The sequence below is a fragment of the Acipenser ruthenus genome, chromosome 27 (genome assembly GCF_902713425.1).
Source record: "Acipenser ruthenus chromosome 27, fAciRut3.2 maternal haplotype, whole genome shotgun sequence".
Lineage (NCBI taxonomy): Eukaryota > Metazoa > Chordata > Actinopteri > Acipenseriformes > Acipenseridae > Acipenser > Acipenser ruthenus.
The window spans coordinates 19,635,997-19,653,295 of NC_081215.1; the positions used below are offsets into that span (position 1 = coordinate 19,635,997).

Consider the following 17,299-nt stretch of genomic DNA (forward strand, 5'->3'; position numbering starts at 1 on the left):
ACTGAAAGAAGCAAGGGCATTTACCCCTATTAACAGCGTATTTACAACCAGCTAGCAACCTTTGTTCTTGCACAATAAATCTAAAGAAAACAAAGTTATTATTCATCAGGAATACATCTGAATGCATGAAAGGAGGTAAACCACCTTGCCCTGAAGTTGATTGATAACATTAATCAGACATGCTGCAGTCCAAACTGAGCAGGTCTGAGTGTGTTTCAAGTCAAGGTTTATTGATACAAATATGGCAGCAAAATGCATAACGAAGCGTGGCAGGACCTAGTGCCCAGGAGAGAGCAGTACACAAACAGGGTCAATTACAACATGATGAAATATCCCTTCCACTCAACAGACCAGGTATTAGTCATGTGGTTATTTGTCTCCCTTTGCACATGATCCAAGGACAGTACTTGAAAACACTGTACATGCATGTATTGACATTCTCTGAGCAATAGGATTTCTTATTAGTAAAGCTAAATAAGACAGAGTCTGCGCTGCTTTAAGTATTTGCTTTAATTTTCATCTCATTTCAGAGTGCAGCATTCCAAAAGGATCCTGTTCCTTTCAGCTTTTTCTATATGAGGAAGTTCTATCAAGAACACATAATGACAGGAAGAGGGTTTCTTTTGGACTGCTGCACCCTGACACTTTCATGTATACTGTGAAATCAACTCTCGAATGACAATGTATTCTGTTGGACATTATACAAGGAACAATTGATTTCATTTCATGACTGCTGGTGTATATGTATCAAAATATGTTGACAGTGTAATATTGCGTTGGCAGTTTAGTCTTTACTGTACCATAATCAACCTGTTCTACTGAAACATGGAAAGAGTTGCAGACGATTGCAGCAGACTGCTGTAGTTTGGGGACAGGTAAGTCTTGTGTAATAGAGTCCACTGGGTTTTAATTAGCTGAGGGTTATTTAAAGATTACTTCAGTGTTTAATCTGAAAACAGGTGTACTGTATGCAGAATATTATTGATGACAAATACACTTACAGGTATATTAATTGAATGTAGTTACCATTTATTGATAGTTATGCACTTAGCACAACATTATGTGCGAGAATGGAACTCCAGACATTAACAACAGATATTTTTTATACTCGATAATAATGTATTTTTGAGTAATCACGTATTAAATAATTGAACACAGGTGTAAGATAATGTTGTTCATGTATCTGTGACAGACTATCTTTGCTTGCAGAACTATAAAAATCTCCTTGAATACCAAAGCGACAACCTACACAAAATGAAACCTGTTGTTTTAATGTCATTTTCTTGTTTCTTGTTTCTGAGTCAACACATGGTCCTTTCCTATGTGGATTCTTGGATAGTCAGACTTTTAATTTTATTAAGCCTGTATTTCTTTTCCTTTGAAACTAGTGTTAAGTTGTTGGGTTTTTTTGTATACAGTGTCTTCAGCGCCCCCTCAGTAATTAAGAGATGCATGACTGGTAGAGCGGAGGTCCTCGTGTTTTTGTGTGCTGTTCTTCTTATTACAGTATAATCATCTAGAAAAGAAGCGTTGCTATAGAGCAGCCCTCTATGCTGGTTCTTTCTTCGCTGGATAACGAGTTCATTTTTTTTTTGACGCATTTTAAAACCTTTATTAATTCACTTGTATTCGGCTGTTGGAGCAAGTTACTGTAATTAAGGATTTTACCACAAGGGGGCATCAGGTGATAAATATTGCAGTGCCCATGGCGTGAAAAACTATTTACTACAGATGAACACGAGACAGTAGTATTCTCTATAGTACAGGCCCTTTAGGTATTATTACAAAGATACATGCATCCTTTATATCGTATAAGAACCTATATTTGGAAATAAATACAAAATAAAATAAAAAGCCAGTGCTCTGCAAAGTATATTAAAATATCATTTGAGTATCAGTATTATGAGAGTATCAGAGCCAGGTAAGAGAGCACCGATCCAGAGAACACTAGAGAATACTGATCCAATCAGTGAGTGTCACAGTCAGCACTAGCTGAATGAATTATCAGACAAAATATGCTGTTTCAATGGAATCATTGAATCAAGCTAATTTATATCAATTAATCAGATAATTATATGAAATTGCCTCTAATTATTGTTGATACTGTAGTTGTTAGATTCAGGTAAGAGTGTAATAAAATCTAATAATACAACAAGACTTGCTAATATCTTATAACAATGATAATTAATGGCACATAGTTCTAGGTTTCTAAGTGTTGCTTACTAATAAAGTGTCAAACTCTTGTTAAAGCTTGGAGTGTGCTTGTGAATTTCCTGCTCATGAAGGTTAATGGGCAATGGTGCTGCATGGCATGATTTTTTTATTGTACAATATTATTTGAGCACTCATTGGTTACTGCATATCAAAGTTTAAAAAAAAGGTTGATTTTAAGATACATGCCAAGCAAGTTAATAAGTATTTCTCTTTTACCCCTAGGTTGAACTTGGTCATAGAATACATCTTTTGGTGACTTATGTTACTGATGACACCGAGGCTGGTGTGAATTATTCATAGTTGTGTTCTACTGCAGAATGATGGCAATATGTACAAACACAGTGCTTTTTTTTAAACAATGTTTTGGAGGATTTTCTTAATCATTTTACTGTCACGGGGGTAATAGCCGTTTGCCAACTACTTGAGGCCTTGGACAAATAAATATGCTTCAGTGGAGGTCACATCCAGTCTTTCATAAGCTGTTTTGGTTCAAATTAAGCATAAACTGTGGTATGCTGTTGAGAAACTTGCTCACTGGCTGTGTGGAGGATTTCATTGTCATGTCGTTTCTTCCTCGATGCAATGGCATGCATTATTTACCCTCCCAATCTCCATATGCACAATAGTCGAACATGCAATCGGCATACCAGAGTCATCTTATTCAAGCACAAAGCTGAAAAATGCCCATGTTATTGCAGGCTATTTGGATTAGATTAACATATCAATTGCTCATACATTGGCATTGAATAAGAACCAGTAATGAGACAGAATACACAACTCTCTGGTATTGTCTGTTGAATACATAGTCAAACATTAAATAAACCCCTCATTACAAATGCTAAACATTTAAACCAGATAAGTAAAGTGGTCCCGATTTTTGTCAGAGATCAAGGCTTTTGAAGGACCTGCCAAGATTAACTTAAGTTTTGTTGTATTATTCGCAACACTGATTGTTTGTCAGGTTAACACACATGTCAGCATGACCACTTTTGCTGCACGTGCATTGAATGGTTCTCTTCTGTAGGTGTTTTAACCATGATTAATGTCTTGATATGTTCCTGCTCTGGAGGGTGCCTCCTCAAGCACTGGGATGTCTTAAATCACTGTGTGCCAGAAGTAATGGCATTTATTGGCTAAGTGAAATGAAATCAAATATTAATTGAATTTATGTTCCCCCGTTGGTCGGTACTTAAGTCATTCAGTTTTCAGCTTTCTGGATATCCATTTTATCACAGAAAACACCAGAGAACGAATACAGCTAGGCTAAGTGGGTCTAGCATATTTGAAATAAAGAAAGACAGAAAGCCAGCTCATGTTTCTGTTTTTAAAGTTGATGTAGATACACTTGTAGGTGTAAAACATCTATATGTTGCTTGTGTCATCTAGAGCAGTTATCTCAGACTTGCAGCCTGCAGTATGGATTGGGAGTAGTATATTCTGTATATAGAAATTCTTTTGATCAGGAAGGTTTGAAGCCTTCATTGTCCTAGAGGCATAGTTGTCAATTCTGTATCCCAGCAAGGCTGAAGAGACCTCAGCTGGTCAATGGTCAGACCTCAAGGGGCAAAACATGTACAAGAAGATTTCTTAATGCCCTCTCGCCCAGGAGTTTGAAAAACATCCACTTTCATTTGTTTTATTCTTAAGATGTCGTAGGTATTTTATAAAACAATCAGTTGTAGTGTGGGGTTCGTTCTGGTACTAATAAATTCTGGCACTAAGAATGTTTTCTCATTTCTCATCCAGGTTAAAAAAAAAAAAAAAGAATTGACTGGAACAATATTACATATGAAAATTACATATGCAAAAATACTGATTGAACTGTATTGTAATTTTTTGTAACAGGAATAAAAAAAAGCTTTTAATGTTCCAAAACCAGTATTAAAACATCTAATAATTTATGGGTTCTCATAAACTTGCATCCATGTTTTTTCAGCTAGTTTTTGTAGTCTTTTAGATTACAAACAGGAGCAAAAGCTTTGTTACACCCCAAATTGATTATATGTGAGTGTATCTTTAAATATCATATAGACCATGTAACTGCAGACCAACTGTCTTATTTACATGGCACCTAATTCATATTCAATAATCAATTTGTTATTTATTACCTGGACAATAGAAACCAGCATTCCCATTGATAATCCTGACAGCCAGAAACACAGACCTATGAATATTAATTATCTAGCTAATCAAACTGTATGCCTAGTATTGCACTGAAACATATTTTTCTTTTTTTATTGAATCAACTCCTGTACACATGGTGAGAGGGAGGAAGTCTGAAGTCACAAGGCATTTTTCAACACTAAATAAAGGGCACTGCTGTACAAAGGAAAAAGGAATAAATCACTGCTTAACGAAAAACAGAGGAAACGATTTCTCTTCACAAAGGTTTGCACATTGAAGCTGTCACTGAAATAGTGTGTGCCTTAGCTTGTCTTAAAGCATGAATACACCTACAACTCAGGAATATGTATATTAAAGAAAAAAGAAAAAATCTAACCATGTATAAACTTATATTTCCCCAAACAGCTTTTTCCCGAAAGAAATAATTGGTTGGCTTCTAAGACCTTCTATTACTGCTGAACTGGAGGAGTACCATATTAGAAAGTCAACTTAGGACAGGGATCTTCTCATGACAAAAAAATGTTGCAGAATTGCTGTGTAAGAGAACTGCAGTATATTGGTGCAGTGCCAGACACAATTATAGCCACAGATCATCCAATGCTAGTACCTTCTGTGACTGTCAGCTTCCAGACTATATAAGACTATACCTACTTGTCAGTGATGAATTCTCCAGATACCAGCTGCTTATTGCACCAGTCCAAAACTGCAACAGCAGGGCTGCAGATTCCTCCGAAGCATGTGCCGTTAGCCGCCCGCTTCTTTACACACTGCAGACTCACCATGCAGCCACCTCAGTGCTACAGCGTCGGAGGACAACGCAACTCTGGGCAGCTTACAAGCAAGCCCGCAGGCGCCCAATCAGGGTCCATATAGATTTAAAACAGTTGTTTAGTTAAGAGAAAACATGTTTGGGCACCTTCTGCTGAAGTATTTACGAAAGAAACTGAGAGGCAATCTCCTGTATTATCAACATACAGTGTAATTGTTGAGGAGGAGAAGAGGCAGAGTGGTATTTAAAGATACTACCAGGGCAGCATCTCATAGCTTCTTCAATGACCCCAGTGTTTTAGACTATTCATACATGTATTATTAAGGTGAGGGGAAGGCTCTCCTTCCTTCTGTTCTGCAATGTGCTGATAAGGATTTATAAGGAGAAAATGGTCAAACGGAAAACATGCTTGAAACTGCAGTCACCAGCGATATTATAAGAATCGCTCATTGACCTTTACCTGCCAGAAAACTTAACAATGGATAATGTGTAGGAAGCCTAGAGGGAGATATATGATGTTAAACTGAATTGTGTTGGTCAGAGTGTTCTTCCCACCGTGGTTTATGACTGGTGACAACAGAACTCCCTGGGGGTCAACACCTCGACCCCCTTAACTTCTTCCAGCCCACTGGGAGCAACTGGCCAGGATCAGATTTAACAGAGCTGGACTTTTCCGGGTTACTGTTACCAGGATTCAAACTATGGAGGAAAAGCTATTGGCTTACTTGGAAAAGATGGAATGTTAAAATAGTAAAAAACAATATTTAATATCATAGAATAAATAAGTACCTATTTCAAATATAATGTATAAATTATCTTACGATTTCCTTGGATTCAATTTATACAGTATTACATTTGTATGAAATAGGCCTAAAAGTTTCTCAGAGACTCATTAAACCCCTTTATCTACATGAATTCATCTTTACGGTTATACTGTATTAGTTTATCATGCAAATGTTAATATTACTCTGAATGTGTCGAGTCGCTGCAATAAGCGCAATGATTAGCTTTGCACTAGTAGGACAATCTTGTAAGAAAATAAAGCCCAGGATTTATTTTCAAAGAAGTAGAATAACTTCTGCACATTATTGATGTTCCCTCTTGAAAAGCCACAAATGTTATTACAAATGGATTCTACATACCAAGGGGAGCCAAGGACCACTTGCTAAAAAGGTCAATAGCAGCCTATGAAATTGTTTTTTCTCCTTGGAAAGTGCATCCACTTTGAGACATCACTCACCCTCCTGGTGAAATTACTAGATGACAACTGGAAATTGGGTTGTTACCTCAGGTGCTGAGGAAGCATTATTGTAGAGTCTATAGTGTACTATGGATGGAAATTTTTCTTATGCACTGGGATGTGTTTATGTGTAAAGTTTCATAGTTTAACTACTGTAATAACATACGGCATTATAATCATTTCAATGCAATTAACTGTGAATTGACTGCAGAAATGTATTGGGGTGTAAGGTGAGTAGGATTTGCATTTGCATATTCTGATACAATGGAGAGAGAAGCTCTTTGCACTTGGACTTCTGCCCTCCACGAAATTATAAACAGAATTATAAACATGCTACAGAATGTGCATTACATATCAGTACAATTAAAACATGGTCACAGCCAGCCTTATTCACAAAACCTTTATTTAACCATTTATTTAAAGACTTTAAGGTTGACGTGTGTTTTGAAACATGACGATATAAACTTTCTGAAACTAAAAGGCTTCATGAATGAAACTGCTGCAGTGGAAATTAAAATGCTGTGATTCTGTGGTTTCTAGGATACAGGTTCTTCTCCCACCAGTGAAATACTGCCAGCTCCTGCTAGCTGTGTTTCAGAAACAGCAGTGTAAGTCTTATCAGTTTTTCATTGCCCTACATTTTCATTCACACAGTGCAGGATGACCTGTATTGCTATAATACGGTTAAGCAGAGGAATCGTGTGGAGTCTTCCGGGAATCACTGTGGCAAAAGAAAACCAATAAGAAAAAACATCAATGTATTTCTTCATTGTAACTCTGACAGAGGGGGCTATTAGAAGCTTAAGCTTTTTAGAAGAAAAACAACAAAAGTAGCTAAATTCCATTTTTGTGGTGTCCACACTGGACAAGTTCCAGTGTAGAATAGTGAAGGGTCTTCTTCAGCAGCGGTGTGTATATTCTTTAGTTAAAGAGAGGATCAGAATGTGAGGGGTACTGCAAGTATATATAGAGGCATCTGTCTGTCTCATATGTATGTACAGCTATGGCCAAAAGTTTTGCATCACCTAGAATTTTAGTATTGAGACATCATTAAAAAAAAACAAAAAAACTATATGAACAGAATTTAGATATTTTATTTAACATCATGTCGCAAAAGTCTATCGGAAGCTATAACAGTGGTAGAGTATTTCATGTTAGATTTCGAAATGTCAAATTTTTAAATGTCAGTTTTTCATTAACTATATGGAAACCTACCAAGCGGTATGTAATTCAATATGTTAACGTAACATTATTCAGCAGGTTTCATTTGACTTTATGAAGCAAAATGAGTTCATTCTGTAGGGTGATGAAAAACTTTTGGCTGTAGCTGTATGTATGTATGTATGTATGTATGTACGTATGTATGCATGCATGTACGTATGTGTGTATGCATGCATGCATGCATGTATGTCAAACTTACATTTTTACATACTGACAGCTCTTATTTTAAATTGACAGTTGTGGCAAAAGACCAATCTCACTCACTGTCATGCTTTTTTTTTTTTAAGAGTGTAGCTTCAATCAGAAGGGGCACAATCTGCAAGAAGTCGATGCAATAGAGTGGTGTTTCCATGGAAGCTACTACATATGTAGAATGGTAAACTGCACTTTTAATGAAACCTATTCACTTCAAGCAACGTTCTCCTTTATTTTGCAGTTTTCTGACAGATGTCCTGTTATTGTTAGGTATATTTAGCTCTAAATACGGCTCCCTGTCACGTTGCTTGAGATGATGACTTCTGATTGCCTAACTGGGGGCAGATCTGCCAGTGGTTCTCCAGTGCCTGTCATTTTTGTCATTTTCCTGGGCTTATCAAATATAACACGATGGGTGCTTAATCCTGTCTGCCCTTTTGAGCTGTCTGTCGCATTATGGATTCTGAAAAAGACTTCCAATAAGACCACTGAGCTCTACTTAATCGGATATGGAGGTGGAAATGGGATGTTTCTATCTGTGAAATCCCTCAGCCTTAACTATCAGCATATTTCATTTAATAAATGAGGTTCACTTCAGGATGGCAACCAGTTGCTCCATATCAGGATACTGTATGAGGTGCTTTCATTAAATAAAGCACAGATGTTTAATAAGTGTATGGGATTTTAAAACCTTGGCTAATATGTCTACTACTTCTCTACAAACAACTATGAATTGACTGTAGAAATTCATTAGGGTGCAGAATGAAGAGGATTTGCTTGTGCAAACTCAGATATTACTGAGACAGGAGCCCCGTTGTGTTATTTCCACTTGAACTTCTGCCCTCCAGGAATTATAAACATAATTGCCAGGATGGAATTAGGACTCCCTTTGCATAACAGTGTGATCCAGTCCTGGTTTTAGTAAGAGTTTAATACAAGGGCAGACAATCACAGTCCTTTAGGGCCATTTCACTCCTGGCCTTTGTTCTAAAGTGTGTAATTGCACCAATTAAACCTCCATCCAGACCCTGAAGTAGTTAATGATCTAATTTTACCTGTTAAACCTGGTGTGGAATGGCCCTCCTGGACCGTGATTGGACACATCTGTTTTAACAACACACCTGTGCTTGTTATCTCTACACTGTGATGGCTAATCAAGCTTGTAGTACAACATGGAATGGGTGAAACTGCTCTCAATAGTCTTAATTCCACCCCTGCAATTACAAACAGAACTATTTAAGATGTACAGTGTAATGAAATCAATTGATAGAAAAGGTGTTGGTGGAGGTCACAGAACAGTTTTTACATTTGAATTAAAGTTTCCTTTAAAATGCTGCTGCTAATGCTAGGGATCTTAGCTACAAATTACCTCATTTCAGGAACCCACTACCAGTTTTACTTTTTACAAATACTAAAAGAAACTTAATAAACTCAATGACAAGCATTTTGACTGGAAGTCTTTTTCAATGTCTTCTTTTTAAAGCTTGGTATCAAAACTATGCACGTATAAGATTTCTACACCAGCAGTAAGACCTATTCTAATTGTAAATTCTTAAACTGTAGCTTTGCAAACATGACTACATTCATCTACACATCTATGGCCACGAGTTTTGCATCACCCTATAGAATTAACAAATGTTGCTTCATAAAGTCGCATGAAACCTGCCGAATAATGTTATATTAACATATTGAATTAAATGCCACTTTGTAGTCTTCCATATACTTAACAAAGACTGATACAAATTTTAAAAATGTGACATTTTGAAATCTAACATGAAATACTGTACTACTGTTATGGCTTCTGCTAGACTTTTGCGATATCATTTTGTAGTTTCTTTGATTACGCAATGTTAAATAAAATATCTAAATTATGTTCATATAGTTTTTATTTTATTATGTCTCAACCCTAACATTCTAAGTGATGCAAAACTTTTGGCCATAACTGTACTATTAAGTAACAACTGTACTGCTAAACACTATGCACGATTGGAAGCAAATACTGGGTTCCAATTTTTGATATAGAAGAGTGTCGCTAATGCATGACATGACCGGTCGAAAGTATGTAAGGTGCTATTTGACAGGAACATACCTGCACCATACTTGCCAGCATTTGGAAACTGTTCAGCGGGACGGTCGTCTCGGGGGGGTCATTATCATATAATAGACGTATCCCCCCCCCCCCCCCCCCCCCCCCCCCCCCCCCCCCCCCCCCCCACTCAACACGACACGACCATCATTACAGTAAAAATATACATAATTAACCGTTCTTACATTAGTGATCAGCAGATGTGTCAGCCGCACGAAGCGCAGAGCGTGTGGTTTTCACTAACTCTGCTGTGCCAAATAAATGATTTTTCTATGCATCGGGACGCGGGACATTTGCTAGGAAATCGGGACTGTCCCGACCAGATAGGGACTGTTGGCATATATGCCGCACGCGCAGCACACCGCTGTGGGAGTTAGCCTGGTATTATTTCCCATGGTGCCCTGACGCTGCAAACAAAATGCCTTATCTACATTTTAATCATCCAGTATTTCTGTGGGTGTATAAATATACGCTTGAAAAAGAAATGTCTTCAAAAACATCCAAATACTTTGTTACAGCATTAATTGCATTATCATTAAAATACATGGTAACAATAGGGCTTCGTTGTGTAGTGCATACCAGGAACCCAATACAACCTTTTTTCTGCACGCTATTTTTTGTCGGCAACATAATAAAGCTCAAAGACTGTTTTTGCCGACGGTGGCCTGTCCCTTTAAGAGCCGAAGAGCCCTGCTGGTGATTATTGAGCCTCGGGATCCCTGGAGACTCCAGAGAGAGAATGAAATAGTACTTCAAACCGGGATCATGGCGGCTCCGCTAGGGCGGGATACTTTACCTGAACACTGGTCCTATGGAGTCTGTGAAGACGGCAGGGTCTTTTTTGTCAAGTAAGGGGCCAGTTTAATGAATCTGGGCTTGTCATCGCTGTTTTGAGAAGTTTGCTTGGCGTACTTGCTGAGTAACAGGTGTATTGTTTTCTTTCCAGCGATGAAACTCACCATACTACTTGGTTACATCCTCGTAGCGGTGAACCTGTCAACTCTGGGCATATGATACGGTCAGGTACGTTTTATTTCTAAAAGGCAGAAACTTTGTAACTTTTACATTAAAGTTTTCTTTTAATGTTCTGCAAGGTTTTCAGCGTTTTTGCTTCGACTGTTTGACTCTACACTTTTTTCTGTTTTCTTTTCCACTAATCTCCAGACCTCCCGCGGGGCTGGGAGGAAGGCTTTACAGATGAAGGAGCAAGCTATTTTATAAAGTGAGTGTCATTTACATATTCGGTATACTTTTTTGTTGTGCGCTGTGGTACTAATATATGCAATGGAAAGTCAGTTAAAAAAAAAAAAAGTCAAGTTCGTTGTCTACAGATGGTTTGTTTGTCAATTGCCTTTTAACTTTGGCCCTTGCTTGCATCGAATCAATCACTGGACATGTACCGTACCATAGTCATGTGTTCCAAACGAAGCAATGCATAAGGGCCTGGTTAGTTGCTGTCCATTCTAAATGCATTTCATTTTCGATTGCACACATTTCTCCTAGAAATAGTACATTTGTAACTGGATACAAATCTATAAGAAAGCTCAAACAAATAGTTATGTACGTTATAGACTGTCCTAGTCAGCTGTTATGTGTATGTGTCGTTTCGTTTTGTGTTGTGCTCCAGCTGTAAGATAGTTATGTCGTTGGCATCAACAGGTTGTCATCCAAGTTGTTTTGTTCTTGTTGTGGGTATGCTTTCTAGTGTTTATACATCGGGCTGTGGCATGCATGCATTGAACTTTACTGCTGAAAAAGAAAACCTGTTTTGTTTTGGTTGCTCTGTATGTGAGCTTAAAGTCTGGACAACAGTAGTTCAAACTGTGGATGCAACAGTATTTGCATTCAAAGATTGAAATCTATGTTGTCGGTATACATTCCATATTGTAAATTAACAGTGTTTGTATTTGATCTTTTGTATTCTATTAAACACAAAACCAAACAAAACTACTAAACAAAGTACATTACCATGTTAAAACTATAACTAGATTATATTGTTGAAATTTAATGCTCAGTCCTATCTTTGTTTTAAGTTGTAAAACCTGAGAACAGTTAATGTTTTGTTCAATTACATACGTAGTAATGACGGAGCAATCAATTCAAAACGAAACCTAAGCTATGAAAACTGTCACATAATGAGAGGCTTACCTTCAGGCGATTGTATCTCCGGCTGAAAACATTAGGTTACATGCCTTAACCATTTTTCCCTGAAAGAGAAGACGACCACCAACGACATTATGCCTGCCCATTGGGTAGGTAATTGCTGAGCTCTCTAGACCAGAGCTGCCGATAGGACCCGTCCTGGGATGACGCACTCAGTCCTGCCCACCGAGGGATTAAAACCGTCATCCTGAGGAAGGCATTTATCTTTTTCCATCGAACCCCTGAGGGCGACTGATGCGACCTCGCTGGTTGGTGGTCGTCTTCTCTTGCAGGGAACCAGGGTTACAGCAAGTAACCTAACGTTCCCTTTCAATTCGAAGACAACCGCCAATGACATTATGTATGGGATAATGTATACCAGAGCTGTCGCGAGGGATGCATCAGAACCACATAACCCAATAGTTAGCGTTGTGAGCTTACACCCTCAAGGACCCTTGTGCCTAATGAAGGCAGGGCAAGATCTACCACATTTATACGCAGTCGAGTTTGTAACTACAATCCAATGTGACAGACGCTGCTAGAGAGGGGCTGTTCTAGGGTCTGTGTCCCTTGACTGACGAAGATCTGGTCAGATTGACGCAGAGCTCTTTTCCTATCCACGTAGCATCTCACTTTTTAAAGTATTGTTACAGCCATACATGTTAAAAATGTCACACATTGAGTTGAGTTTTCAGTGAAGGTAAGCTTATTGTCAGACCTGTCAAAATGAAGCCAACTGGAAACCTTAGTTCTAAAGAGTAATGAAACAGCCAGGCTTGCTATATGCCAGCACTCTTTGCCCTTGTGTTGCAATATGTATGCCTCTCTGCTGATGTGTTTTACTGTAGCAAGCCTAACGAAGCTGCACTAGCACAACAGATGAACGCTGTTAGGTGGTGCTTTTTTTTATTGCTTTTTATTTTCTTTATAAACCACAGTAATTTACAATTGGTAACTTAAAGTGTTTTAATTATTAGACAGTTTATCTGATAACATCGGGACACATTTATTTTCCCAGAATGGCGTGTAAATAGATACAGTAATGGTTCATAAAGATTTATTTCAAGATGCTACAATTCACTGTTTGCAGAACACACTATATACTATGTCCATTGTTCTTACATTTAACAATTACAGGGCAAGTTACAGTAACTACCACAGTACCTTGTGTAGATATAATATACTGCAATGTTGTGAGAACACAATTCAGGAGCTGTATTTATTTTATAATTGTGATGTGTTATGGAGGGGCTGGCATTTCTCAGACTGTACAGTGTTCAGACCATTGTGTACTGGACCACAAAGTTTGAGTTTCTGCCTGTTAACATATATAATATTTCCTGTTCAGCTTCCCAGTACAAGTCTTTAACGCCCATAATTTTAGTGTGACTAAAGAGGTCCTCCAATTATCCAGCATGGCTACAGAATGGCCTCAGTTCTCAAGTTGCTCTGGGTGGTCTTGGAATATGAGGGGCTTTTATCAATATCAGACCTTGTTTTGTTTCAAAACCTGGAGTTTAAAAACAAGCAATGTCTTTCAATATAGCATAAGTTAAAGTGTGAACAGGAGAGAGTGTGTGTGTGTGTATGTGTTTTAATATATTGAGTCATATTGTTACAAATAAACGCTGTTTGTAGGCTACAGAAAATGTTTGAAAAGAACAGTAGAAATTCAATTGAAACCTTTTTTCTAACTGCAAAATATCTAAAGCTTGCCATTTGTTTTCATCTGTTTTGGCTACAAGCTAGTAGCTGTGTCATCGTTCACTAATGTTATGATATGGTACATATCACGACATGCAGGTTGTGATACGATATGTACTGTATCACAATACTGTAGATGTGATGGTCCCGATTAACTACTTTTATGATGGATAATAAAATCAAAAGAGTTGTTTAACGACTATTTAATTAAAGAAACAAAAAATAAGTAAGATAGGGAGGGTATGTATTCAAACTAACTATAAAACACACTTATTCTTTATTCAAGAACCGTTTGGTGTCATGCTTTTGGTCTTGTATCACAGTACAAATGATACGTACCTCCTGTTACGATACGATATATTCATGTAAAGAAAGTATTCCTACAGGCCACCGTTGCCGTAGCTGTTCTTTACTGAAGTCGCTAGGGGAAGAATGCAGATAACTTTATTTAACATTTTAACATAAAGTTTACATTTATGAATTGAATTTGTTACCATCATAGTGTATTAAACTACAGATTTATAAGTGTTTTTTGCTACTGATCAGATCCAATGAGCCCAAGACTTGCAGTATAATATAGTTTAGAATTCACTATGGCTGAATTTTTTCTCCCTGGTTGACATAATGAACAAAATGTGGTATAAGCAGGTAGTGTCTGTGTGTGACTTATGAGCTCTCATTACTGTATGTGTGATCATTTCAAGTATGAGTAAGAAATCAAGATACTTGTTTAACTTTCCTGGTAAAGCTCTATACCAATTTAATGTGCTTGTTTTGTTTCTGTAATGGTGGGAATTAGCAATGGTTCCCTGCAGAAATCAAAGACCCTGCTTTGATTCCGGTCACAGTTTTGCAGTGTTTTAAATGACTCGTTCCCAGCAGATTGCAGCATCTGCATCCCAAATAGTTTTGAGCAGTGTCCTATTCAGGAGTAAATGTACTCTGTTCCCATTTTCCTGCAGTGTTACAGTAGGGTACAGTGACTGGCTGAACTGGAGAAGCAAGTCATGTGCTCCCTGGAAAGTTGAAATCTGTGCATGTGCTGTTCGCATTTCTCTTTCTCTGGGGCTGGCTCACACTTGGCAGTGTTATTAGTTAAGAAATGTGCTTACTTTGATAAAACAAAATGAGTTGATCTATATGCCCATAGCATGTTATTTCTATTTACATTTATTTGTATAGTATTGCTTTTTTTATAATTTTTTTTCTCTCGCTAGTGTCTGTCGTGACATTTATTTCTGGCATGTGATTGGTTATTCTAAATAGAGTTCAGTGTATTGGTTCTGGTTTTATTAGCTAAGGGATAGGCCTAACTGCTGTCTGGCCTCTGCTGAGAATGGATTAAACCTGCTGTGGTATTTACATAAGGATGGGTGTTGGTGTTTACTTTCTTGGTCTGTATTTTATCAGGTGATACAGAGAGGGAACTTGGCAGGACACCCAGTGATTGGTCAACATTGATCACCTCACCCTGCCAATTCCTGTCAGGTTCATTTACTGTATGGATCTGCGCCTTAGGCGAGAATTCAGTCGGAAAACACAGCGCAATTGTAAGCTCCTGTTTAAAAATTGTGCTATTTTAATCAAACCTTCACACATGGAAAAACACCCATTAATAAAAATGCCTTCATAAGTGCTAAAGATCCCCCAATGTAAAAGCCACTGTACCTCTGGACAGTGTGTTTTAAAGCTGATGGGCGGTATTGTGGGCGCTGTATTTTGTGATTGAATCTCTGCCCCTTTGTGTTGCAATCCTTTGCAATTGCCTTCTGCAGGCAATTAACAGCAGACTAAAATATGGCTGGGCGAATACGGGAATGAAACATGATCACGTATCTTTTGTTGTCACATTTGCAACACTGTGAAAGCAATGTATTGATCTTTCATTGCTCATTCATCTCTGGCTGCAGGCAACACATTCCTCACTTGAATTTGTAGCTCAGGATGCTTTTTTGTGTGTGTGTGTGGACCTCTGTTCAAACCTTATTGCATTGTGCGATTGTTTAAACCTGCTTCTATTTTATAGCCCGGAGAGTCTGCATTTATCAGTGAAAGGGCACATCATTGTTACAGTAGGTGTGATTTTTCAACATTTCTTGCTGTACCTGTCTGTTTGTTTGATAGTGTTTAAGATTGGTGATGTTGGTGGAAATGCTCACTAAAGCAAATACCTTATTCCTTTGAATTTACGGCGTACTTTTCAAACAATTTTCTGCTTCTCAAATAGCCTGCGTACAGTGCAGTGATGCATGTATTAAAATCACCAACAAAAGACGTGACTATCCGAGTACACAAACAGCAACGTGACTGACTGCTGAGAAAAGGCGAACCAAAACATTACTGCCCGATCTCGAATCACCCATGACATACAGGCAGCCATTTTCAAAGAAGCGTCATTAGAGCTTTTACACTGAAGAGGCCTCGAAGCATGTAGCCTTTGGACTTTTATGAATAGTCTGGCTTTAATCTGGCTCAGAAAATAAACCCTGGCTTTCTTTTCTAATAAATGTCATAGTACTGCTTAATGTACATTGCAGTGTAGATTAGAAGGATGCACAGTATGCTTTAAGCTTGTTTTTCAATTAAACAGTACATTGAAACATTATAGTTTCATATAACTTTCAATGTATATGTCTTCACTATCTTTTTAATGATCTTAAATGGTGATGGTTATTTAAACAGTTAAAAGCACAGAAGGCTGAAATATGTGGAGGAATGTAGTGTGAAACTGAACACTGCCTTAGGTTGAACATTATGGATGCAAGGCATGTGAGCTGTTGCTGTTCTCAACCTGACACAGTGCCCAGATGCCTGGTTGGTTTCACAGCTTTATAGGGGGGTGATTAACACTCAGTCAAAAATCTTAAAAGGTAATCAAGCATTTTGACAAAACTTCAGTGTTATGTTTGTGGAGTTCCTGTAGATCACATGGATACAATCATAAATGTTATGTTGATAGAACTTTTTTTTTTATTTTTTTTTTTATAAAACAAGTCAACTATTAAAATGAAAAGGTTGTGGTTTCTTGTCCACAAATAAATCCACTTTGTCTAGTAACTGGATCTATACATGTGTGGTCCAACTTGGAACCCAATCCATAGATCTTCAGTAATATGAAATGAAAGGCTCATTCAATTAGTTGTCTTCAGGGCACTGTTATCAGTGCACACAAGCTGCTCAGTGGTACAGAATAATTAGTTATTAAGTTGTTCTTGAATTTATGGCTTTGCGGGACTTCAATTTACTGTATAAGGCTGCCGGTACATGGCACCAAGAACAATTATGCAGTCTGGTGACAGCTGCAAAGAATGAAGATGATTTTAACATGGCAATGGTGCGTTATAAAGGGCAGTGAGAATAATTTAAAAAACGTGTTGCCACGGACACTTTTATAGGCTGCGGCATGAACGGGAGTATTGTGCGGCCTGCTGGTGGTTGTGTTTTAAATGCCTTAACCACAACAGTGAGGCACAGAGATACATGAAGGGATAAATGTCAGAGCTGCTAAAATAATATCTGATTTGTTGCAGTAAACTGGTTTGAGCTTCCTGTTTTGATCCTGCATTCTGACGAGGAACATTGTCTCTTTTGTCAGTTTGCGGAA

The 17,299-nt window shown here is 37.8% G+C and overlaps 1 protein-coding gene across 10 annotated transcripts in view; it reads left to right on the top strand.

The window, feature by feature from the left end:
• The first annotated feature begins 10,485 nt into the window (after positions 1–10,485).
• Positions 10,486–17,299, top strand: part of LOC117432044 (pleckstrin homology domain-containing family A member 7-like) — a 113,216-nt gene continuing 106,402 nt past the window's right edge. For 5 of the 10 annotated variants that reach the window (XM_059001801.1, XM_059001800.1, XM_059001805.1 and 2 more), the window contains exons 1-3: positions 10,486–10,697; positions 10,796–10,872; positions 11,014–11,071. In XM_059001801.1, the coding sequence (XP_058857784.1) occupies positions 10,615–10,697; positions 10,796–10,872; positions 11,014–11,071 (218 nt within the window). In that variant the 5' untranslated portion in view covers positions 10,486–10,614. The remainder of the gene's footprint in view (positions 10,698–10,795; positions 10,873–11,013; positions 11,072–17,299) is intronic. The other 5 variants (XM_059001803.1, XM_034053459.3, XM_059001806.1 and 2 more) reach the window with 1 other exon arrangement.